The sequence below is a fragment of the Phoenix dactylifera genome, chromosome 12 (assembly GCF_051530095.1).
Source record: "Phoenix dactylifera cultivar Ajwa chromosome 12, Ajwa_hap1_PhDact_Kaust_v1.1, whole genome shotgun sequence".
NCBI lineage: Eukaryota > Viridiplantae > Streptophyta > Magnoliopsida > Arecales > Arecaceae > Phoenix > Phoenix dactylifera.
This window is the reverse complement of record NC_143201.1, coordinates 19,039,674-19,063,868: the sequence shown is the minus strand read 5'-3', so window position 1 is coordinate 19,063,868 and position 24,195 is coordinate 19,039,674. Positions and strand designations below refer to the sequence as shown.

Below are 24,195 nucleotides of genomic sequence, written 5' to 3'. Positions count from 1 at the left end.
TTCAAGGAAAGCATTCAAATTTCATGGAAAAAAAAGTAAAGAAAGATCAATAAACATCGCAAGAAGTTTGTGGTGAATCCCAAGAGATGGACTTGAGAAACAAAAGTTAGTGGAAATGATCTGGGGAAGGAGCCTCCTAGAGAAAACAAACAAGTAGCTAGAAGTGTGCTTGGAATCTACGGGGGAAAAAAAATACTGTTTTCATGGAAAATTCACTATCATCAGTGTTTCATTTCTACTACTAGCACCGAATGTTCTACAGCAGGTTCCTTGACCCGTTCCGCCAGCCATCTTTATGAAAAAAGTACTTGGAAAATAGTCGTGTCTAAAAAAAAATCAGAGGAAATATAGTTAGCATCACCCTTAGGTGATATCAAATTAATTTTTTTCTTTGGTAACGGCAATTTATATAGATCTAATACAAGTACATCCAGCCAGATTAAAAGAAAGCAAAAAGTATAAAAGTTGGGGTATGTCCCCTATCGATGTTCAAAAAAGCTCCCTAGATTACCGGACGACGAAGGACACGACCCAGTCTGCTGCACTGTTGGCCTCCCTAAACATATGTGCTACCTAAACATCTCTCAACTCCTGGGCCAATCCATGAGACTCTCGGATGGGAGGGTGACCGTCACCATACCTGTCCACTCTCCGGATCCAGTCTATCATAATGGAGGAATCCCCCTCAAGGCATACACGCTTGGCTCCCAAGACCCGCCTCGCATAAAAGAGCCTCTCCCAAGCTGTCCAAAGCTCTGCCCCCAGTACAGTGAGACCAGGCGTATGACAGCCACCCGTTGCTATCAAGCTGCTGAGGTGGTCTCAGATAACAAAACTAACACTATCAGATATTCCGTCCCCCGACATACTACCATCAACGTTCACTTTAGCATGACCAAGGGTTGAGAGCACCCAAGAAACAAAGGCGAATTTGGGCGCTGAGATAGCAAATGGGGTACCCCAGATGTCTCTGGTCATTTCGGAAGAGAATAAAGTGGTAGCGGTAGAGACCTCTCCTGCCTGACGCATAGCTCTGTCCACCACCAACCACAGAGACGACCTCCTGCCATCAAACAAACTGGCATTTCTGTCCAACCATATATGGTAGGTCAGGTATGTCCTCCAGATCCCGGCCTCACGAGTGGTAGGGCTCCGTATGAAAGCCCTCAACAAAAGGATCAAATCATGTGCTGGTCCACTGAATGAGGTAGTAGCCCAGAGGCCCTCCACCAAATCGCCCTAGTCCTAGGGCACCACAAAACGACATGATCGATAGTCTCCTCAATATCAAATCAACTTTGCACCAATTTTTCATCCAATTTCTTGCGTCTAGTGAAGTCCTTCCATTTAGAGCGACATGGCCACCGGTGCACCTTCCAGTTTCCCACACCTGTACCTATGTCTTGACTTGAGGACTGTCCCCAAGATCCTTAGCAACTAATAATCGAATAATGGTACAATGGAACATGGAAGTCAACTCATAGGCGTTAACTTCGGACCGAGTCTCCAATAAAAATGAACGTTATTGTTAGCTCGAGCCAAGTTTTAGGCAACTCTTGCTAGGGTTTTATTGGTCTAGAGCTAACTGTGTTTACCTCCATACCTTTGCTTGCTCACTGAATTCCAACCTTATGAAGTTTATGGTCCTTTAATGAAATATAACCCTTAACTCTTAGTTTTCTTTCTGGGCCTACAAAACGTTTGAGTTTACTAGCAGGTGTCTGTAACAACTGTTCCAAAAAAGCAGGCCTGCCTGCTCCTCTCTTTCAAGGAAAATTCCACCAGGTCAAGAGCCAACAAGTTCCACAAAATTAGTATCCTGGCTCCTTCGTATCTCTCCATGGCCACCATAGGCACCTTCCTCTCTCAACAAATGCACTAGCTGTCCTTCAAACAGCTACTTAGCCTTCTATAAAACCTTCACCTCCATCACCCTCCTCTCATCAAAGCAATACCAACCCACCTCCTACTTTTTCCTTCTCTCACTTCTCCCTGTGACCAACCAGGAAAATAGAAAACAATGGAGAAGTCATCAGCCAGCAGACTATTCTTGTAAAAACTTCAGTTAGCAACTATTCTTGTATTGTTTTTTGAACAGACGCTGATCCATATGTCTTTCCTCAATTGATTTACTAATTTTTTTCCCAGAAAAAATGGTCGTCCATTGCTTATCAGAATCCGCATCATTGTATCATGTGTTTATTTGTTTGTGTATTCATTAATTTAGAACTTGTTTTCTGCATGGTGAGTAGAAGACCTGTTTATTCATTTAACTGCAAATCTTATGATACTAACATTGCAACAGAATTTATTTCTGACACGTAAGAGAATGCTCCGTGTTGATCAATATTAACAGGTAAATCTAGAGTCGCTTGGAATTGGATGATAAATGATGATACATCTATCAATCTTATCAACTGGAAGAAGCTCCTAACAAATACAGACTGCAGTGTGGTTAGTCCATTCCAAGGCTTTTAAGTTTCGAGTCCAATCAATTTAAAGTAATGCTGGGATAATTCTTCTTAGGCCACTTGCTTTCAAGAATATGCCAATAGAACAGGAGAGCAACAGCTTATATAGATTACCCAAGAGAAGCCCGCAAATTATGGCCATTGAAAGTGTTAAAAATCCTTATGAATGTTTGTTGTTTGAATGGACTCGTGATGGAAAGAAAATGAAGAATGACAGGGAAGAGAGTGAGAGGTCACTGGATAAAGGTTGCTAACCAAAGCCTATGCTAGGCCTTCGCCCGGGGCCCTTTCGAGGTCATCTCATGGTCGTTTTGTGGGTACTGTCTGCACTTTAGGTAAGCCCTTATTCCCTCTATCGAGTTCAAAAAAAGTGGGGTTAAAAAAAGAGTTGCCTCATGGGAATGAAGGCACTAAGGTCCTCTGCCATGATTCTCTTGTTGTTGAGCAAAAACAGCTTTTCCTCCTGCTCATAAGTGTTGCCATGTTGATGTAACAGGCTAGGAGAATCTCTGCAGGCCTTAATTAGTTCTTTAACCAGGCCATCCTACAGAAGCAAGCTGAGCCTGTTGTCTCTATCTCACTGTTTTGTTTCTACTACAAAGGCGTCTTATTGTGATCAGTGATTGCCTTCCATTGTTGTGTTGCTCACTTCTCTGCTGTGGAAGGACCTTTGCGCACCAAAAAAGTTGTATAAGAAGTTAACCTTATCTTGGACATTTAAAGGGGCCAAAATTGGGTTCAGGCCATCCACTTCTTCGAACAACAACACTATGACGACTGTGATCAACAAATTACAGCAAGTCCTCGGGGGAGCTAAGCGTAGCTGCATGGAATAAAACGTAGGGAGCAAGTGATAGGATGTAAGTGGAGTTGAGGTGTAAGTTGACATTTTCGTATTAGAAAATGAGGAAGAACACTCAAGAAGAAGAATATGGTAGAAACTCTCAAGAGCAAAGTTTGGAAGAAGAATGATTTTCATTCAACTCATCCCTTACAAATGGATGCTTATAACCCTTCATATAGACTTCATGTGACTGTAGAAATTCTAACATGTAACTTATAACTTAAATCAAGTTTATTATCCAACATTCCGCACGCTTGGCTCAATGGAAGTGAGATTCGATAAAACAATGCCTTGATTCTTTCAAAAATGTACCAAAACTGCCTTGCATTGGATGCGTCGATCCAAAGTACTTCGGGGATGCGGACGCCTGCTGTTCCGAGCACTTAATCTAACTAAACATGAGTTGATTTCTGCATCCAAAAGGTGAGAGGTGATGAGAGTTCTTTAGGTAAATTGGGCTGCAAAAAGGGGCCATAATTAATCACCAACTCACAAAACTTTCAGGTTGTTGGTATAATGAGCAAATTAGAGCTGACCAACAGACTGGCAGGCACCTTTTCCTTGTTTATTTACTAGCTTGACCTCCAGACGTTTTCTAGGAACTGGTTGCAAAGAGGAAAGGTAGGCTTAAGAAGAGTGTAACTAGATGAGGTAAAACAAAAGAAGTTAATTATGGTTTGATTTTTGAAGTGCAACTAATTGTCCTAGATATTGGTATAGAGATTAACGATGTAGAAAAACCCGACCCAGACCATGAATAACAGCATCAAGTTGTTTAGAGATGAACAGTTGAGCATGATTGGTATAGTGTGGAATTAATGCGTGTCGGCAGTTTGCTTCCACACGTCTGTCATGTTTCTCTAGAGACAGAGGGATGGCAACAGCATTTGTGGTGACTTTAGTGGTGTCCGTTTTGCTCCCCTTGCACGCAACAATCGTGCGTAAAGGCTTATCCATGTCTTGCTTCTATTCTGCCAATACTTTGTTCTTTTTACATTTAATTGGTCGAATTTCCTATGGGCTAGAAAATTTTTTTGATCACATTAAGAACTTCCTTTTGTCTGTCAACTTCAGCGAGAGTGGGGGAAGAACATTAGAGTGGCTTGCAAATTGATACTCAAATAACTATAACTCATCTTTGAAAGGATTTTGTTCCACATGAGGTGGACCAGGTGGCCACTCATATGGAAATAAGATCTCAAGTGCCTACTGTCCCTTGTTACTTGTGCTACCTAACTCACACCAGCGCTCTCATTTACCCATCATGTCATCTGGGTTACTAACCTCTCCTTGCGGGCCTTCTTTATCTTCAGTTCTTGTGTTTCTCCTTCTGTGCCTCAAGTGGCTCCTACTCCTAGGAAATCTATGAAAGGTGGTGAGGTTGTGGCTTCAAAGTGGCCATTTTCTCCGTTCTCCTTGAATGATGATGATGGTGATATTTCAGCAGCTGAAACTCCTGATGCTGCTGATGCTGTGGAGTAGTCTGAAAGGTAGGATGGGTAGCGAGACTGCTGCATAGCCACCATAAATGGATGTTGGGGGTAAGAACCCATGAAGGGCTCGTCTCTTGGTCTTTGCCAACACCAGCTGTTGGTGCTGTGGAAGCTTCTTGTCTTGTCTTGGGCCTTGACCCCTGAAATTGAACCAACCAAACAGTAAAGCAGTTGTGTGCATACAATGAAGAACTGTTTCACCATCAGATATGACAGTCACTTCTTTGTATCTTTATTTTTGCTTTCCCTCAGTATTTTTTTTTGAGAAAGATTTATTTTTTCTCTTATAGTTAAGCACTGTGCATGTTGACCTACTGATCACTGGAAAATAAACAAAGGTATCAGGTACAGTTTTTCTCTCTGCAAGCTTGCCCTTCTGCGTGTATTGGCAGGAACTAGTTTTGTATCTTTCTTCCCATTCCAAGCAAATTTCGAAAAAATTCAAGTCATGAAGTGCAAGGAAATTCAGACGAACTTCATGAAGTGCGAGGAAATGAAGAAAACTTTATGCTATGCAGGCAGTAAAGAAGACAGCTTCACAAGTACTGTTGAACTAATGCACAATTCAACTAGGAGAATAGTAATCAATAGGCCATGGGCCTAGGGCCTCCTCTATGAAAAAACCAACAAGAGAAAGGACAGGAATTACCAAAATGCGCCAGAAACTGCAGTGACTAGTATGATGATGGTGTTGAAAATGATAGTATCTTTTCTCTTATGCAAAAAATAAAATTAGAAGAAAATGGGTTTCCCCATGAAAAATGACAATAATTGTGATGAAGATAGTAGTAATGATTGGGGATAGGAAGAACACACCAGAAAGGAAATCATAAGGTGCCTGATCTGAAGAAAACCCACAATAACATGAGACTGAATCCTCTCCGCTCTCACCAGTTGTGATGTGATATAAGCCATTCGACCCACACATGGCAGGAGAAGGATGTGCGAAGGGGAGGTGTAGATTGGTGTTGAAACCAAAGGCTACTGAGGTTGCCGTAGTTTCCTCCAGTCTCCTGGGGACAGCTTGGCTAAGCTTCCTCCTACTGTAGGCATTGGACTGCTCCCTATATTTCCTTGCCATGATCACATGCCAGTGGTTCTTGACTGCATTGTCTGTCCTCCCAGGAAAGAGCCTGGCAATCATAGCCCACTTATTCCCATACAATCTGTGAGCAGCCATTAGCTTCTCCTCCTCTTCTTCGGTGAAAGCACTCCTATTGATCCTGGGGTCCAGCTGGTTGAACCACCTCAGTCTACAGCTCTTCCCTTCAACCCCACAACAAATGATGAAAAAGAAATAGAACAAAACAAAAACAAATCAAGATCTCATCCTTCAGATTCAAAGGAACCGACTAATTAACTATATTATAGCAACAAAAGCAGTCATAACAACAGCAACAACAACAAATAGTAGTTGGTGTTTTGCTCTTTTTTCTTTTTTCCATCACCTGATCTGCCCTCCAGCTTCTCTGCTATGAGGTTCCAGTTCTGAGGGCCATGGAGCGCCACTAGCTCTCTGAGCTTGGAGTCTTCCGCAGGCCTCCAATGGCCTCTGGCGCAGAGCTTTGACTGGCCACAGTCAGCAGCAGTCTCCCTTCCTCCCAATGGTCCCTCATTTGTGTTCTCTCCCTCTGGGCTCTCTTCTCCAGTGGATTTGACGTGGTTCTCCCCAAAACCATCACTGGCATCACACCACTTCACACCACCATCCTCATTGTTTCGTGGTGGATGGTCCTCTAGGCCAATATAGTTCCTCATAGAAGACGAAGTCCAACTGGTCTTCTCTGAGCCCTTGGTGGAGCAATAGCTCTCCACCGAAGAAGCTGGTTTGATGGAGAGAGAACCCATCTCAGCAAACAACCCCTTGGAGGAGGAAGAAGAAGAAGAAGAAGAGGGCGGGAAGCTCCTCAAGCCTTGGCTCCCATTACACTGATTCAGAGCCATCCTGGACAGAGGGGGAAGGAGGTAAGAGATGGAATAAGAAGAAGAGATGAGAGTGTGTAAAAAAGAGTGATTAGGTTTGCAGCATCCAAGTGCTTCTCCACTCACTTTTCAACCCCCCCGGTTCACCCAGCCCTTCCTCTTTCACAGTTACCACTTATTTAACATGGCCTTCTGACTCAAACCACACGTGCTGTGTCCATTCACCACACGTACGTGTGGCATATAAGGAGGGCCTCTCTATATCCCTAGCCATCTCTCCTAATGCATGGCTGTCCGCCTGTCCGTCTCTCGCTTGACAAATGAAACTCTAGCGTGGTGTCTGGTAGCGCGAGCCCTGCAAAGGCCTATACACGCATTTCTTTTCAAAGCCCAAGCATTGCGTACTGACACCCTCTCCTCTGTGAAACCCCAACCATGGTAAATGCACACATTACTTTCTCCCTCTCCCTCTCCTATCGCCTATCTAACCTGAGAGGGGGGTTAGCTGGCTGTCAGTAAACCATCTGAAGTAGATGGAGCCAACAGAGAAAAAGATAAAAAAATATAACAAGATTGATATGAACAGGTTCATGGGTCGTGACTAAAAGGAGCAGCCAAAAAGGGTCATTAATTTTCCCTCCGTGTCTTTCTTCGTGGTCAGCAGGTCAGTTGAGCAGCAGCTTTCCTTCATGCTTTGAGGTTTGTGCATGTCTGTGTTTCTGACTTTTTTTTAAAAAAAAAATTTGGTGGAGAGTTGTTTGTGACTTTCATGCCTTGATTACACCAAATTAAGTCCCAAAAAGGTTTCACACTTGCGTATGAAACTAGCTCAGTTTTCAGTCAGAGTCACCTCTGAATCAGTTAATAGGTTTTTTCAGGTGGGGTTCCATGAGTTCCTGCATCCATTGCATTTATTGCGTTGACGTTAAAGCACTGCTACGATATGATTTTATGCTAAATACCAAGATAGAATTCTTTAACGCTTCTCGAGGTATTTTAATAAATCATTTCCTTTTTACTATGCAATAATATCCTATCGTGCGCTTCTCCACCCAATCAAGAACAGTACATCCCAGAGAAAAAAACTATTGACGGGGCTTGCATGCTTCCTCATGAGGAATGTACTAGCTTTGCAGTCCTATTGCAATAGCCATCCCAGTGTCAGAAGGAAAACCCTAGTAAAGGTCTTCCTCTTTGCTCAAACACCAATACTCACGCTGTGGAAACCCAGTGGGCAGAGGCAGAAGTTTTATTATATGCTATGAACAGTGCCGCAGGAATGTACCCTCCCTGAAGGGAAGAGAGATTGAGTTGCCCAATCTAATAAATATGTTCTCTAAATAATAAAAATCAGCTTTGAGGGTTTAGTGGTTCCTGAGATGTTGTGAATTAACCACTGCATTCTAAAAACCTGTTGGTTAATAGAGAATGAGCTAGCAATCAGACTAAATATATCTTTTGAATTAGGTTTAAGGTGGTAAAAAAATTCCACCGTCATTTTATTAAGTTAATAAAAAATTTACAATAAGATGAAGTAAGAAGAAAGAAACAGTGCAAAGAACAAGAAAAAAAGGAGGAGAAACACAGAGGGGTCGGATTCAACAATGGTTTGTTCTGAGTGCTTCCCAGACCTTCAGATAACTCAACCTAGCACTCTTGGGCCCTAAAACTGACCAGTCCTTGAACAGAAGCAACGTAGATTTAAGTGAAGAAGCTTTGTTTAAGAAAACTTTCCAAATACTCCAAGATATTGCCAAAACAATTTGATCTTAGTCTGGTTTCAAGGAGTCCGAGTGCCTTTCTCTATTTTCCTTCTCCATGCGATCCACACAGAGAGAGAGGACTCCCCAGCTGTCCTTTAGGGCTCGTTTGGTTCGCAGGAAAAGGAGGGGGAAAGTATGGTCAACGGGAAAGTAATGAAATGCCTCTTGTTTGGTTGGAGTTTTCAAAGGAGAGAGATGGGAAAGTTGTATTCCCATGGGAATATGATTCCCACATTTCATGGAAAAGTCTTTCCCATGAGAAACATGGGAAAGTTACTTTCCCATGAGGTGGGAATCACTCCTTTTTTATTTTTTCCCAAAAAGACCCTTCAACATTAAAGAAGCATTAAAGAGGCATTAAAGAACTAATTTTTATTAGGGGCATAATAGGAATTATACATAACTTTCCTAGGAAAGTGAATGGTCAACCAAACATAAGCACTTTGGAAATTTGTCATTTTCCAATGGTTAACCAAACATGCCATTAATTCCAGCAAGACTTTGGTGGAGTTCCAGATACGTACCATCACCAATATCAAAAGAAATGCTGCAGTCTTTGCAAAGGATGAAGAATAAGACTCCCTTCCAAAGGATAGCTCAACTCAGTTCGTCAATTCTGTTTGTCCCCCATGCCGGCAAATCAAAAATCGACATAAAGTAGGAAGGCACATTCGAACGATCATAGTTCAAAAGCACGAGTCTTCCTCCATTGGATAAGTTTTTCCAGGCCTAGCCAGCCAGCTTTCAATCAAATCTTGTTAACAACGGCATCAGGTCTTGCCTCTTTAGTCCAGAATCAGAAAAGGAAAGTCCAAGGTATAGTGTGGGGAAGCTCCCAGGTTTGCAGTTAAGTAGAGAAGCCCAGGGGAAGTATTCAAAGAAGCTCTCCCAACCTAATTACCAAGCTCTTAGCAAAGTTAATCTCGAGATAGAGATGTACTGAAAACAATAAAGGATGAGCTTCAGTGTTCTCAGCTAATCATGTCTAGCACGATTTTTTTAAAAAAAAGTGTGTCGTCTGCAAATTGGAGAATGCAGATGCCAAAAATAAGATCCTCTTGGATTCAAGACATCTAATCAGACTAAATATAGAATAATAAAATCAGAAATAAGATAAATGAAAGCTCTCATAAAATTGCCAATAACTCGATCGGTTGGTTAGAAGAGGTCTCAATAGTGCCAAATAACCACCATATTACTGAGCCACCATGTCTCTAAGAAAGTTTCCATAAAGACAATGGATGATGAAAATTCTCTTAGTCCAAAAGTTAGAAAATAACATCATTTACATCCTAAACTTTGTCTGGGGAACTTATATTACATTGGATTTTTGCATATTCATATTCTAACCACGCAATAAATAATTTTATAGTCATTTACATGCATTCTGCATGCCATTTTTATTTTGAATCTTCGTTGAGGATAACCACAGAACAATACCATCAATCATTTTAAAGAAATAGTGGACGAATTACTCATGTAAAACACTTGGGAAACACCCATGTACAAGCGTATGAACACAGAACCTCCTCATAATCAAAGAGATATGGATGTCATTTATTAGATTTAATAAAAATATCGGTCAAACACAATGTAGGAGCCTGTACCAGGAAAAAAGGGTCACGGTCATGAATACAGACATTCTGGTCATTTAATTAACTAGTCAACTATTAAATAGTTAATTATAATGAAAGCAAATATGTTTAAATTAAAGAACCTCAAACAACATGGAATCTGATCAGTATATCCCAAATCGTTAAATTTGGATTTGGTTCTTGTTGAGTTTATCTCGTTCACAACCTCCTTGACAAGGGTTACTTCATTGATGTTGTATTTTGAGGTTGATTGCAAGGATATATTATATGTTTAGTCCCGCATCGAGTAGGTCTTGAATTCTTATACGAGGTCAAAAAATCTAAATAATACCTTTCACTTAGTTTTTTCGGATGAGGTCTTGAATTGTTTCAAATTGAATCAAAGCAGAGCCAGCCCATGACTCATATGGACTAGAAGAATGATCATTGGGACTTTTTGGGTTGACCACATGCTCATCGTAGTATTTGTAATTGAATTTTTAGTACTTATGATTAGATATGATTTGGACCTTTAATCTAGCAAGAACGTGAAGGCTTAAACAAGGGGAGTATATAGGATCTATGTTAGTATGTATTTAGTTCAATATTAGTTATGCACCAGATAGAACTTGAGTACTTATATGGGGCCAAAAAATTCAAATAGTACGTTGTAACTAGCTTTTTGGATGAAGTTTCTAGGTTGTTACACTAATGCTAAACTCATGAATGCATTTACAATCTGCCACTTACTCACTCGCCCATCAATCAATGCCGCCGACTCATCCATGGTCATGAGGAAGCGGCGACGACACAAGGGATCGAAAAGCAGATGGCACATCTTGCTTGCTCGCTTGAGATGTGTCCATAAAATAGAATACTCCATATTTTGATGATTCTTGGATTGTTTGCATAACTGAATGCTGTATTACTTGGCTGAAACAATTGACCTATTGGGGACCCATTTCAGATCTTGGAAGTCCCACCAATCTGACTCATCTTAGACCATAGCTCTCTTGCTGCTGTAGTTTTAGATCACCAGTTGCTTAGGCTCCATCCAGATCCATGGGTTCATTATGAATGCAAGCACATGCACTGAATCCATTTTAAGTGTACAACCAACCCAAGAAGTCAAGCATTTAAAGGTGTGCTGAATGCTTGCATTTGGAAGGGAGCACTGCCAAGGAGCAGCAGGAAGCAAACAAAACTCCCAACAGTTCAGAAGGTCAGGGGTGGACCCTCTATCTCTTCCAAATCAAAGGAAGATGACAGCAAGTTTATACAAAGAAACTATATGAAAGCCTGGAATCAAAAAAAGGTGCTACGAGCAGTTTGAGAAGGTTGAGCAAGTGAATCTCTCATTACATCTAATATATAACCCTTTTAGGGTTTTTTAAAAAAGTGCTACAATAATGTTGGCTACTACCAAGTGACATAGCCCTAGACAATCTATCAGGCATCCACTCTGTAACTCCTTCGACGTTCGCTTAAATGAAGAATTTCATGCTCCATCAATACAATCTTTTTGGAATCCCCTCGCATTTAACATTCAACATCTGTTACCCTTCCAAACATATCTATGTTCCTCTCCAGGTCGGTGCCACATTTTGGTACTCGTTTTTAATTATCGAACATGTTCACTTTCATTCTCATATCTGCAGCACTCGCACTTGTTATGTGCCTATGTTTGCACAATATTCCCATCAACATCACATTCTTGGTCATATTAGTGTCGAGCACCTGCAAATATGTGGCAATCATCTTCTGATTTATTCAATTCATTGCACGGTCATGGACAAAGATAATCACTTTTACTATGGACATCATGGTCTATTTTTATTATGTAATCAAATAGTTTGAGATCAGCTGTTTGCAACTTTTATATTCTAATATCAACTGGCACAAGTTTCAGTTTTGGTAGGTATGAATTAGCATCATATTTAGTACTAACTAATCAAGGAGGATCGCCCATCTTTTGAATAGCACATAAAATATATGCCCACAAGTGACTGCAGTTAAATAATGATAATAGAAGTTTTTTCAGGCACCATGACTGGAATAGTCTGAAAAGCATAGATTTGGAAAGTTATTTGCAGTCAGACTGTCATGAACACTCTTGGCAGTAATCTGCAGAGCTACTGTTTGAGATTCCAAAAGACTAGCAATTTGCGAAGAAAGGTGATGGCTCTTCGTTCATTTTTATTAAGTATAAAAAATGGATAATCATGGATCTGATTGCAGCTTTATCATTCTATTATCCGCTGAAACAGTGTTTAATTCAGATGGATAGGATTTAGCAGTAATCTTGGGTACAACATATGCATCCACCTGTTTATTTATTCATTTATTTATCGATTCTGTTGCAAAGGGAGGGAGATCTATTGATATTATAATTATCTAGGCCTCGATTTCTTGGGATGCACCATCCAAGATTCAAATCCGGCCCCAGCTTATTTCTTGGTATAATTTATCAAGAAGGGTTAACCATTAATTGTATTATTCTCCAAAAAGAGGTATGAACATTTTTTTTATGTAAACATTGCATCCATAAAATTTGTTTAGAGACTAGTGATTGGTTTTCTCCTGAAAGCATGTCTACATAATACTGGACAATTCGTTAAATATAAAGAGTATATCAAACCCATATGAAGTCTTACTATGATCAGATTGTATCCATTTGACAAATATGGGTTTGATCAAGATTTGTTTTCTATCCGAGGCATTCAAAGGAAAAAAATTTCCAACTTAACAAAGAGAATCATCACACTCAAAAGGCATATGCACTCAATGGAACCACGTATAAATCCAAATGATTTTTTTTAAAAAAACAATTATAATGTTTAGTTATGTTATGCCTTGATAGCCACAAGCATGATTGAGGCACCTCCATCAAAAACCTATGATGAAGTTATTCAATGTTAGAGTCTCCATTCAATTTATCCAGTAAGATTGTCACATGGCCTTGCTGCAGCTTGCCCCACCCTTTCAGCCTTTGTGTTCCACTCAGAGTTGATACATCAAGTAAAATGCTGTAAGCTATCCTCCTCAGGGCATGGACTTAATTCCTCACAGGTATTGTAATCTTAGGTTTATCATGGTAATCATTATTGATCAGAGGGACAGAGCAGGGGCTATCTGACACTTGGTCTCAATGGCTCTAGATGATTAGAAGACTTGAAACATTTTCTGAATTCTGTCTGCAGCTAGAAGTGTCATTAGTAAAACATTGTACAGATGGTCCCATATATGGCAGGTCCCTTGTATCTACTAATATGTCGTTCCCTTTCTTTTGGCATAGTTGTATGGGAGAGCAAGGTACACTTAATAATTGGGTTCTGAGCAGTTTGGTTGATGCCAAACAGCAGAGACATAGAAAATTAATGCAGTGTAACTAATGTTGGGTAAGCTGCCAAACAGTGAAGATATCTTTAGAAATCTGGAAAGTTTGTGGGGAATGACCATTGAAGAAGGTGCCAGGCAATCCTGACTGCAGAACTTCTTAATGCTCGTCAGACCCCATTTACTTGCTCACCATGCTGAGTTACTGCTATCATCAAAAGTGGTATGGTTCAATTTGAAGATGCGAACTCCATCTGAATATCTTGTTTTACACAAACTCCATTTTGAATAGCTTATAAATCATATTTAGTGCTAAAGTTATGAAAAGAAAACCTAGCTGAAGCGGCTCAATCTTCCAAGGACTGAGAGGTTCCATGAGTGGCACAGGAAAATGATATGAATGGTGACCATGATATGGTAGACAAAGCCAAGAACCAAGGAGTACAGATCTCTGTTAACATGTGAGCATTTTCTTTTAACTGGTCACTGGTGCCGTTGGTCCATGTTGTCAGTGATGGGCCACTGGAAGGCAATGCCCCTGATGTTAGAAGGTGGTTTGTTGGGGTGGCCTACACTACCGAGGATCTTAGGGTGGGTGTGGGGGGGGATATTTGTCAGTACCATCCATGTCCTTCCAGAAGTTAGGAATAATGGGCAAGTTGATGGAGAGGCGTGAGAGAGTTGCCTCCCCATCTTGGGGGCTTTGAGAGAGGCCTCATTTTTTTTTTTTTTTTTTTTTTTTTGTGGCTAAACCAGATGGTTCATACAGTTCTAGTGTAGATACATCTAATGTATGTAAAAGTCTATCAAAAGTGCCGCTTCCCTTTGCATGTTTTCATATTTCTGGAAATTTTCCAAATCATTAAGCTAATGCCCCGTATCATTAAGACTATGTACATTTTAATGTATGTAAAAGTCTATCAAAAGGGCCACTTCCCTATGCATGCTTTAAGGATTGTGCATATTTGGATAGGCAATGCATCACTCATCTCGAAAATGGACTGCTATCACGCATCTTAGAAATAGAGAGCATCAAGTGAGAGATGAGCAACAGCCGTTTATTTCCGACAATACATCGCCTATCCAAAGATGCAAAACCTCTTTACACTGTAAAACATGTACCACGGAGGATCCCGGTCCTTCCACGCCTTTTTATATGATAGTTTCTTACCATAAGAGTTGTATGTTGGCCATCCATCAATGGACAGCTTTAACCAGTCTAGAGGGCTCTGAATGGTGTATCATGCTCTCTGCATGCTTTATTTAAGCTTATCCAATAAGTCATCTTCTTCTCAGACCTAAATTATGGAAGCATCGGAGTCACCACACCTCCATCCAATGGTCAAGGACAAAACCTACTAGTAATTCATTTTGGAAAGGCTTCCTCCTTTATGGTGAAAGCCATGCAACTTTAGGCAAACATGTACAAAATAAATTTCCACCAATGAACAGCTTGTTCTAACCAAAAGATGACTATTATTCTCAGGAACCATTGCTGCAAAACATACAAAATTACTTACATGTCATACCATCACTAGAAAATACTAAGAACTAGCAGATTTCCTTTAAGAAGATATCTATTTTCCCCATTAAAACAGGTCCTGTTTCCACTCATTTTTACAGAGTATAATTTTCGGGTAAACAAGTGGAGCAATATGTCTGTGTCAGCATTGACAAATCTTCATTTTCAAAACTTTAACAGGTTAAGAAAAGATTTTGATGGATTTTTAGGTGGGCCATCAATCATCAGATTATGAGAATGGAGAAGTTGAAGATGGTAAGATAATTGATGGCAATACAAGTCCGACTCTTTCTGAATAGAAACATCAAGTGAACTGCATAGAAGACAATCAAGAGGTGGGCCAAGTACAGGAAATATATAACCCAAATTCTAAGTATTATTTTTCCAAATGAGTATCCAGAGGACAAAGAAGAGCAAGCAATGAACGATTCCTGTAAGTATAAATATGGTACTGAGAAAACCACTAGTGGAAAGACTGTGCCAAGAGAATATCAATAAATGAAACTACCATTATGAGGATAAGCAGCAACAAAGATATCATTCTAGAGCGAAAAAGTTCTAGTGCTAGGCTCGTCTCAATTGCTTAAACATTGCTAAAAAGCATGATACTCCATACAACTGACCACGGAGCTTACCGAAAAAATTCATAACCATGATACTACGTAAAGTCATGATCTCTCCATTTGTTTTTAACAATCACTTGTGAGTCAATGAATAAGAAAAATCTGAATTGCTTCTTGCATGTTAGAAAGGATTAAACCATGCTTCAAAATATTCTCCGATAAAGCACATGGAAGCCTTCAACTTTGCTAGCCTGCCAAAATTGACCAAATGTCATCTTCCTTCTTTTGAGAAAATGGACCACCAAATGGCAGTTAGTGGTTCTACCCAAATTGCTCGCTTTGTAGCTACATAAAATTACACATCAAGATGCAACACTGAATGGATAAAATCAGGCAAAAGCCAACCATGAAAAACCATCAGGCATCCATGTGATCTGATCACTGTTTCAGATACAAGCTGAGACAGCAAAATTCAAAACTGAATTAAAGAATGAAATTAATAGAGGATGAGTTTTTTCTATCTCCCCACTCTGTTTAGCTGGAGGAATGCATTATTGAAAGCCTCAAGATCTGCAAGATGTACTCAGCATAAAAATCCTTGCAGTGGCATCCACCAGAAAGATATTTTCAGAAGAGGAACATAAGAAGAAGCATGCATTTTGTCAATAATAAAAGTCAATAGCTATCAAAGAGGCCGAGCAACTCATATTCTGAAAAAGGATCAATGACTAGCTTAAAAACTGATACGAATGGAAATTTGAGATGTTAGGCATTAAAGTAAAGGGGGATAAATCATGCTTGCTCTTATGAGCATGAGGTAGCTGACTTCAACTTATATGGAGTGCTGGATGGCTTCCTGGGTGGTAATTGTAAAAATTCATTAACCGCAATTCTCATTTTTTTGTCTATATCATTGTCAAAGATTCTAGTGTTCCCAAGAGGGTAGTCAAACAGTTGATAGATTAACAGATGAAAGTTCTTTAAGAATTAGGAGACAGTTCATTTAGATCATTGTAGTGATGGTATTCAGGATCATCAGCACAAATTGCAGTAATTTTGTCATCTTTCTCACCCTGCTATCAGAACAAGCAGGCATGGAGCCCAGATTAAAGTAAACAAGAAAAGAAAAATAAAAGAAGTCATAGTTCATGTGCTATTCACGTGCTACAAAATAAACTACCTGATCAATCATAGGCATAAGCACAATGGCCCTTGCCCAAAGAAAGCAACCAGGAAGGACTGGTTCCTGCTCCAATATTTGTTGTTAAAATAAATATAATTTTCAACAGTTTCTAGTAACCAAATTCATGGGTTCAGTCTTCAAAACAAGATGGGCAAAGATCTGGAGTTACAAAAATGCAGAGGTCTTGCCAAAAGTTCAGAAAGAATCTGGATTTAAATATGCGAGAAACAAAAGTTTAACAGAACATAAAATGTAATATAAATGGCATATTTAAATAAGTGTTAATGTAAATACAAGCATTGGATAGAGAAGAACAAGAGCGAGTAGCAAGAAGTACAAATCACCAATGACACAGCATCATTAATTTGTTATACACACAAGTTTGTTAAATTAGTTGTGAATAATTTATCAATAAATTACAAATTTGTGAACAATTGAAAAATATTGATTCATTTAGTTACCTGGGAATAAATTGGTGAATCTTTTAGTCAGGGAAAAAAATCAAGAGTATTCAAGAATCTTTCAGTAATTCATAGAACAATATTTCTATGACAATAACATTATCAGAGACACAAACTTGATACTTGATAATGACCATATAAAGAAAGTAAAGAAAATCAGGAATAGAGTAATTAAAAACCAAGGTACAGTTTTCTCGAAAGAAGAATTGAGACTAAGAAACCTGGGAGGACTCATTGGAATTTTCGACTATCATATCAAGTAGTTTTGCCAGCTAAAAAATAAATATACATATATAAAAAAAAATATAACTAAGTAAACTAAACCGAGTTGCTGATGAGTGGTATAAATTTTCAAGTCACCTGCATCAGAACCAAAACATCCATAGAGTCACCATCGTCGCAAAGTGTGCATGGTTTGAAACCATAATTATGAGGATAGACTAACCGACGAATACAAAACATGATCAACCTGACATCACATCATCATGATCTTCATTAATGAAAAAAGCTGAATGAAGGGCTTATTAATTTGAAAAAGAACATGAAAGGCATGTCAACAGCCTGAAGCATCACTATCTCCTTTTCCAGGGGATGCTAGAAATTTAAGCAATTGTAGAGATTGTATCTCCAAAGGAAAATTTCTTGTTCTTAAAATAGACATCAATGCTAATATACCGCACACATCTCAGACACCATCAGATGAGGCCATGGCAGAACTAAAATCCACAACCTAATCAGTCCTATTTTCTTGTCATGTACATATTTCATTTTACTTCCTTTCGATAACTTCACAAGCTAAACCACAAGGAAAAGTGAACATAAAGCAGATTCATTAGAAACAGTAAATTGAAATTAAATGCAGGAAGAAGTTCAAACTCCTGTTTATATTGCAGCATTATCTTATTTTATTTTCATTTTATTTCTTATCCTTCAACAGGTATGCTGAGAGTAATAGTAAATAAATAAAGAATAGAGAGGAATAGCAACACGTAGTTCTCGACAAAGACTTAAAAAAGAATTTCATGAGCAAAAAGGTTGAGTAGTTCCTATAGATAACTGCCCCCCCCCCCCCCCCCCCCAAAAAAAAAAAAAAAAAAAAAAAAACAAAAGCCCGTCCCTCACCCACATCTAGATTTATCAAGAAAACCAAGCAGATAGTAGAACCGTACTGAAAACCTGTCAAAGTCAAAACTTCCCAAAATGTCAGCCTCCACCCTGTAGAAGCTTTGCTTCATATAGGGCCAAAGAAAGCAAAGTAAGAAGTTTATTTAGCATCTCTTACAGCTCCTGAATACCTTTTGTCTTGGCTTTTTGATGTATCTATCTCAACAACAACATGCTCCAAATTTTACCCATTCAGTAAGTGACATCATTTGTTGCAGCTTAATGTATCTTTTCTTGGAGTGTCATCAGTAAATGCCTCCATTTATTATCTTCTCAAAAAATTCTAAAAATCTAGGCCTCCTCAGAAGAATGGAGAAGCCAAAATAAGATAGTTCTTTGCCCCATCATCTTGTCTACCAAAATATATTTAACATCAGGGATCAAGAATTTTACTTCTCAATATCCATAAAGCCCAAAAAATTTGTTGAAGCTCCTCTTAGTAAAGTGAATTTAAAGGTGTTCCATGTCTTCCACATAAAAGGTTATAGCATCCATCACAAAATATTTAATATAGGATTCAAGCAGCTTTTTAACGACATTCATGAATTCACTCTGTGAACTTATCTGTCATCTATCCTATCAAGGACACTCTCTCATATCTTCACACTTTCTCAAATTGCAACTTCCTATCTTACCTCCAAGGTCAAAATCAATATTTAGAATACAACATATTCACCTCATTTGCATCTATGAATTCACCTAGCCCATCAAGAATTTGGTAATTGCAATGATTCAAGGTTGGAGCAAAAGATTGACAATTGTTAGGAAGTAATAAAGAAAAAAGAAGATAGGACTTGGAAGAAATAAGGAGATCATTTAGGGAATAGACAGAGAAGGAGAAAGTCTATGATAATTAACACCCGCTTTAGTTCAGAAAAGGAAAACAAGAGAAGAATATTAATAAGAGAATAATAACAACATGTACTCTAGAGAATAAAAGAAAATAAAGATTGATAGAAGCTCATAAAATACATTTTGCTGAAAGAAACTACTAAAGCTTGCTGGTTATTTGGCTAAGAAATGTTACAAGGAGCTAATAAGATTCCTTCCAATATATGCCACATGTATGCCTCAAATGATTAGCATGTCAATTGAATAATTGCATATGCTAACTTGGGCTGGTTAATATACTTCGTTGAGGTGCAATATGAGCAAGGATTCATTAGTGTTAGGTTATTTCCCAAAAATGTTTAACAGTGCCACCAATGGTAAGAAGCAAAGGTGACCCCATAAACTAGAGCAAAGGCATGCAAAGAAGCTAATCCCATAATAAAAGGAAAAAAAGTTGGAACTTTGACTAGATACAGTAGAAGGTCCATGCAATAGTGCAAAAGAGAATCCGTAGAGCATGGTTTATAATAAAATATATAGAATGGCAAAGATTGGCAACTCTGAGAAGTTATATAAAGAGGATGTCCACACCAGAAAAGGAATTATAATATTAGAGCTTAAGATATGAAGGATCAAATCATAGATTTGAAAAGGATAAGAAATATAATCTAGTTATATATCAAGTTAGTTTAGATGAGATTATTAATGTCCTTATTTCTCATGGACCACAAGTAGATTTGGAAGAAAAGAGAGAGTGCGCGCGCGCGCGCACACACACAGAGAAAGAGAGAGAGAGATTTTGGAAGAAGATAATAGATTAATGCAGGATATTTCATGGGAAGAAAAAGGTGCTAACTTAAATTGGTATACAGGAAGGAGTTACATAGGTCATGTGAGAAAACATGGTGGACATGGGTTTTCACTAAATAAATTCCATGGGAGATTCAATTCTTGAGCTTCTGGTGTTTTTGGACCTAGAAAAATCCAAATATGTATTACAAGAAGAGAGATGAATGTTTATTTCTAAGAGTGGATTAAATTTATCATAGATAGATAATTGTTTCCAGGAGACAATTATAAGTTGATACCAGGAGACACCCTAACCACACAGCATTAGTAGTCCTAGATGTCTATACCAGGTGTAAGAAGAGAAAATTGAAGTTTCTAAATGCCAAAAGACAAGATGGTGAAATTTCAAGCAACAAAAATGTAATATCTCTCAACGAAAAAAAAGATATTAAAGGAAGAAAATTTTAACTAAAGAATTGGAATTTGACAAATGTGGAACTAGTCAGACTTGATTGTTTCAGGAGAGTGACTAAAAAAGGTTCTTAGAGAATCTGAAGACAAAGGCAGTATACATAAAGAAGCATGGGAGAGGCAGTTAAGGTAAAGAGAGCTTGCTTTCAATAAAATAAACGATACCAAAAAGGAAAAAAAAACAAATGACATAATGGGTTTTGAAAGATATAAAAAGAAAAAAAATATTGCATATGATAGTTTGTAGTAGGTTAGATTCCAAGTAAAAATGGAATTTATGAAATAAATGCAAAATCTATGCCGACCAAGTAAGGCACTGTAATGATGAGAATCACAAGTATTTGATGAAAGATATGGACACCAAAGAGTGGTCATTGTGGAAAAAAAATATTTGAATGAGGATTTGCCAAAAAATGTACAGAAGAGGTTAGATTAAGGAGTCATCATGGTTTTCTTCATTCAATTAAAAAAACTTAAGTAGATGTAACTTTGAAAAGCATACAAAAACCTAAGGCAGATGAAACACAGTGAGGTGAGAAAAATCATGAAAGTTATTGGTCAGTTTAGCTTTCTAGATTACGAATGAGATCTTAAAAACCAAGAGTTTTGAATTATTAGAGGAATATTTTGGTACCCATTTTTGAGAATAATGGAGCCACAAAAAACTGCTCTAAATCAAATTAAACCAATGATCCACTCTAGAAACTTATGGCTATGGGTCATGGAATATAAATTTAGGAAAATGATGGCAATCTTGAAAAAGGTCAATAACTGAAGTAATCTTCTTATGCAGTTGAGGAAACCCTTGGGCATTATCAAGATTGATGAACAAGAGATATAATGGTGTGACTAGTTTCTTTTTATTTAGGTTCTTGACATAAAAGCGGGTAGAGATAGAGATGAAGACATATGTAATAGAAATAAGGCTGGGTGGTTGAACCAGAAAGGTGCTTCCAGAATGTCATGTGATGAACATGTATCTTGGGAACTTAAGAGAAGATTTGAAAAAAGAATTGTAATATTGTATGGCTCAAAATATTGGGCAATAAAAAGGAACGGTAATAAAGTTACAAGTTTAACAAAATAAAAATGTTTAAAGAAGGTGCTGAAACATAAAAAGGATAAATCAAGGAATGAGTATATTAAAAGAGAAAGAACGGTTGAAGTGAATGAGGATAGTGATGGAGGACTAGTTAAGATGGTATGGGAATATAACTGAAGTATTACAAGAATTCAATAAGGGAGGTACTCAAACTTTTGTTCAAGGATTTAGAAATAAGAAGAAAAGTCCTAATTATTAAGTAGCTAAGATGGATAAAATATATGAGAATGAATTTGAAAAACTCAAAATAAGACCAAGGGTAACCCTTTATCAGAATGAATAAATGATTGGAGCCCAAGGATTCAAAAACTCGACCACATATGCAGGTTATGGTTGTAGGTTTTTAGTTGACATAGATTCTAAACGTAATAACATATTAAACTTAGATCTAAGTTGAGACAATCAATGTTCTTACCTAAGGTTAGCCAAATCGTGCCAAACCAGCCGATTTGGGGAGTATCGAACTGGAACCAGCCGGTTACCAGAATGGTTCAAGGCTTCGATTTAGAAAATATAAGCATTTTCCTCCCCATTTTTGATTCACTTCGCTCTGCCCCTCCCCCCTTTTGAAACCCTAACCCAAAGCTCTCTCTACCTCGCGATCCCTTCTTCATTGTGTCTTGCTCGCCGTCAGCCTACCTCCATGGCTCCATGGCTGCTCTCTCTCTTTCTCATAGGGATGAAGGCCTTCATCATGGAGGTCAGGGACCAGCCTCATCGTCGTTGTCACGACTTCACCCCCTCATCGTCCTCGCAATATCTCTCACTCGCCAAATCCGTCAAAGGCCACCTCCTCCGAGTCCGGCTATCTCTAGCCTAGGTGAGTCGCCCTTCTCTCTCCCACCTCTCTCTCCTTCTTCCTCTCCCACCTCTCTCTCCTTCTTCCTCTCTGGCCCTATCCCTCTCCCTCCTCGTGGTTCCAGAACACCACAGTTTCGTACGGCATGAACCGGTACCATACTGTTTCGGCCATTGGTCGGCATGCTTGTCAGAGAAATGGTTCTTCCAACCTTATTCTTATGAAACTACAAGCTAAACTAAAGTGCCAACCAGAATTTAGATATGATCCTCGAAAATCAACCGGGCATATTTCTAACAAAGAATAAGACCAAATACTGTAAAGCTCCAAGACTTGCATGCATTTTTTTTGGATAGTCAGCTGCTGTACATTATTTTAACACACTTATATAATGTGCTACTTGGATTGTTGGGGGACACACCTATTTCAAGTTCATGCCAAGGATGTGCAGCTACCAATCTACTAGACAAGGATGAGAGAATCCTTTCATTTAGCCGTAGAACAGGGCATTTTCGAGAAGAAGCTGTTTCATTTTCTTCGCTCACACCTCTATATGGAAAGGGAAAGATGGCACGGAAAAGGTAAGAAATACCATACAATGGATTGCAGAGACTGAATATTAAAAAAAAAAAAGACTTGCGAGATAACACAAGACACAGTTGCGTTTAATGAACATAGCTACTTATGCATGACCGCCAGTGAGGATTATTTCAACTTGAATAGATTAAAACTTCATAAGGAAGAAGGATAAATGAAAACATCCCCTATCCCCTCATCCTTCGACAATGCATATTAACGAATTTTCCAAAGAAGGGTTCATTTAGGACTAAACCAAAACTGATTTTACTGCTGCAAGAAACCATACTATGATTAATAACAAAAGCAAAATGCATCAGCAGTACTGCACGTCATCAACTGGAAAGCTGTAAATGGATGACAGTCGGAGAATCCTTGTCTTCTGCAGCATATAGTGCTAAATACAACAAGGTTTTGATTAGCAAAGCACCATAACGCATAGTTTATCACAAGGAGGCTACTAAGAAATAAATATTAGATGACATTCGTGAAAAGGTTTCAACTTTAGCTCTTTCCTGACACAAAAAAGTAATCAGACACATAACGCACCAGGCAAAGACACAGCGAATGAGTTAAAGCGACGATGTTTTAAAAGATCAAGTGTCATGCATCACGAAGCTAAATCAAATTCACAAATACGTCGCAAGCATTGAACAAGAGATGGAATTCGCTATTATCCATTCAATCAAATTCGATATTTTTGAATCAATTTTGCGCATTTCAATTTGTTATCCAAGCTGCGTGGTTAAATTCAAAGCTCCCACAGTATTGATAGATTAAAAACTCTTGAGCTTCAGGAATCCCAGGGGAGTCGGTACCAAATTCTATCGTGTGAGAAGACTGAGAAGAAATCAAAGAACCTTACAGAACGCAGGGAGAAAAAAATACTTATTTTGAAGGCAAATCAAACCCTAGGTGAGCTCCCAATCGCTAGGTTGGCTGGAATGGGTGCAAGCGGCTTTCTTTTTGTGCCCTAGCTAAACATATGGTTTGCCGGACTCCTTTCCGGTACATTTTTAAGGGGAAATCCTTCCCGGTTCACAAGCTCGTCCTTTTTATTTTTACTTTTCTTTTTATTTTTTTATTTTTTTATTTTTATGTACACCAGAGTTTTACTATACTCGGATGTGAGTACGTCGCGACCAATCGGAATACAAAACATGAGCTAATCCCTGCGAAATGAAGCCAGTACTGTCCTATGAGAAAGCTTCAGAATGATGTGCTGCGAAGGAGACGACCCAGTCTGCCGCACTATTCGTCTTCCGAAATACATGCACAACTCCAAATAAGTCGAGACTCTTCAAAAGTTGCTAACATCCCAAGCTCGTCC

General features: G+C 38.7%; 1 protein-coding gene and 1 long non-coding RNA gene across 3 annotated transcripts; both read right to left on the bottom strand.

The window, feature by feature from the left end:
• Nucleotides 1-4,279: 4,279 nt before the first annotated feature.
• On the bottom strand, nucleotides 4,280-7,411 carry LOC103700894 (uncharacterized). Its single transcript, XM_008782794.5, has 3 exons — nucleotides 6,257-7,411; nucleotides 5,625-6,074; nucleotides 4,280-4,948 (listed from the first exon to the last, which is right to left on the bottom strand). The coding sequence occupies exons 1-3, from the start codon at nucleotides 6,750-6,752 to the stop codon at nucleotides 4,653-4,655; spliced, it is 1,242 nt and encodes a 413-aa protein (XP_008781016.1). The 5' UTR covers nucleotides 6,753-7,411; the 3' UTR covers nucleotides 4,280-4,652.
• Nucleotides 7,412-15,415: 8,004 nt separating this feature from the next.
• On the bottom strand, nucleotides 15,416-23,842 carry LOC103700893 (uncharacterized). 2 transcript variants are annotated; one of them, XR_015972106.2, is made up of 3 exons: nucleotides 22,711-23,842; nucleotides 17,494-17,602; nucleotides 15,416-16,059 (listed from the first exon to the last, which is right to left on the bottom strand). It is a non-coding gene; the product is annotated as an uncharacterized LOC103700893 (long non-coding RNA). The 2 variants fall into 2 exon arrangements; XR_003384436.4 differs by having other exon boundaries at nucleotides 15,416-17,602.
• Nucleotides 23,843-24,195: the final 353 nt, after the last annotated feature.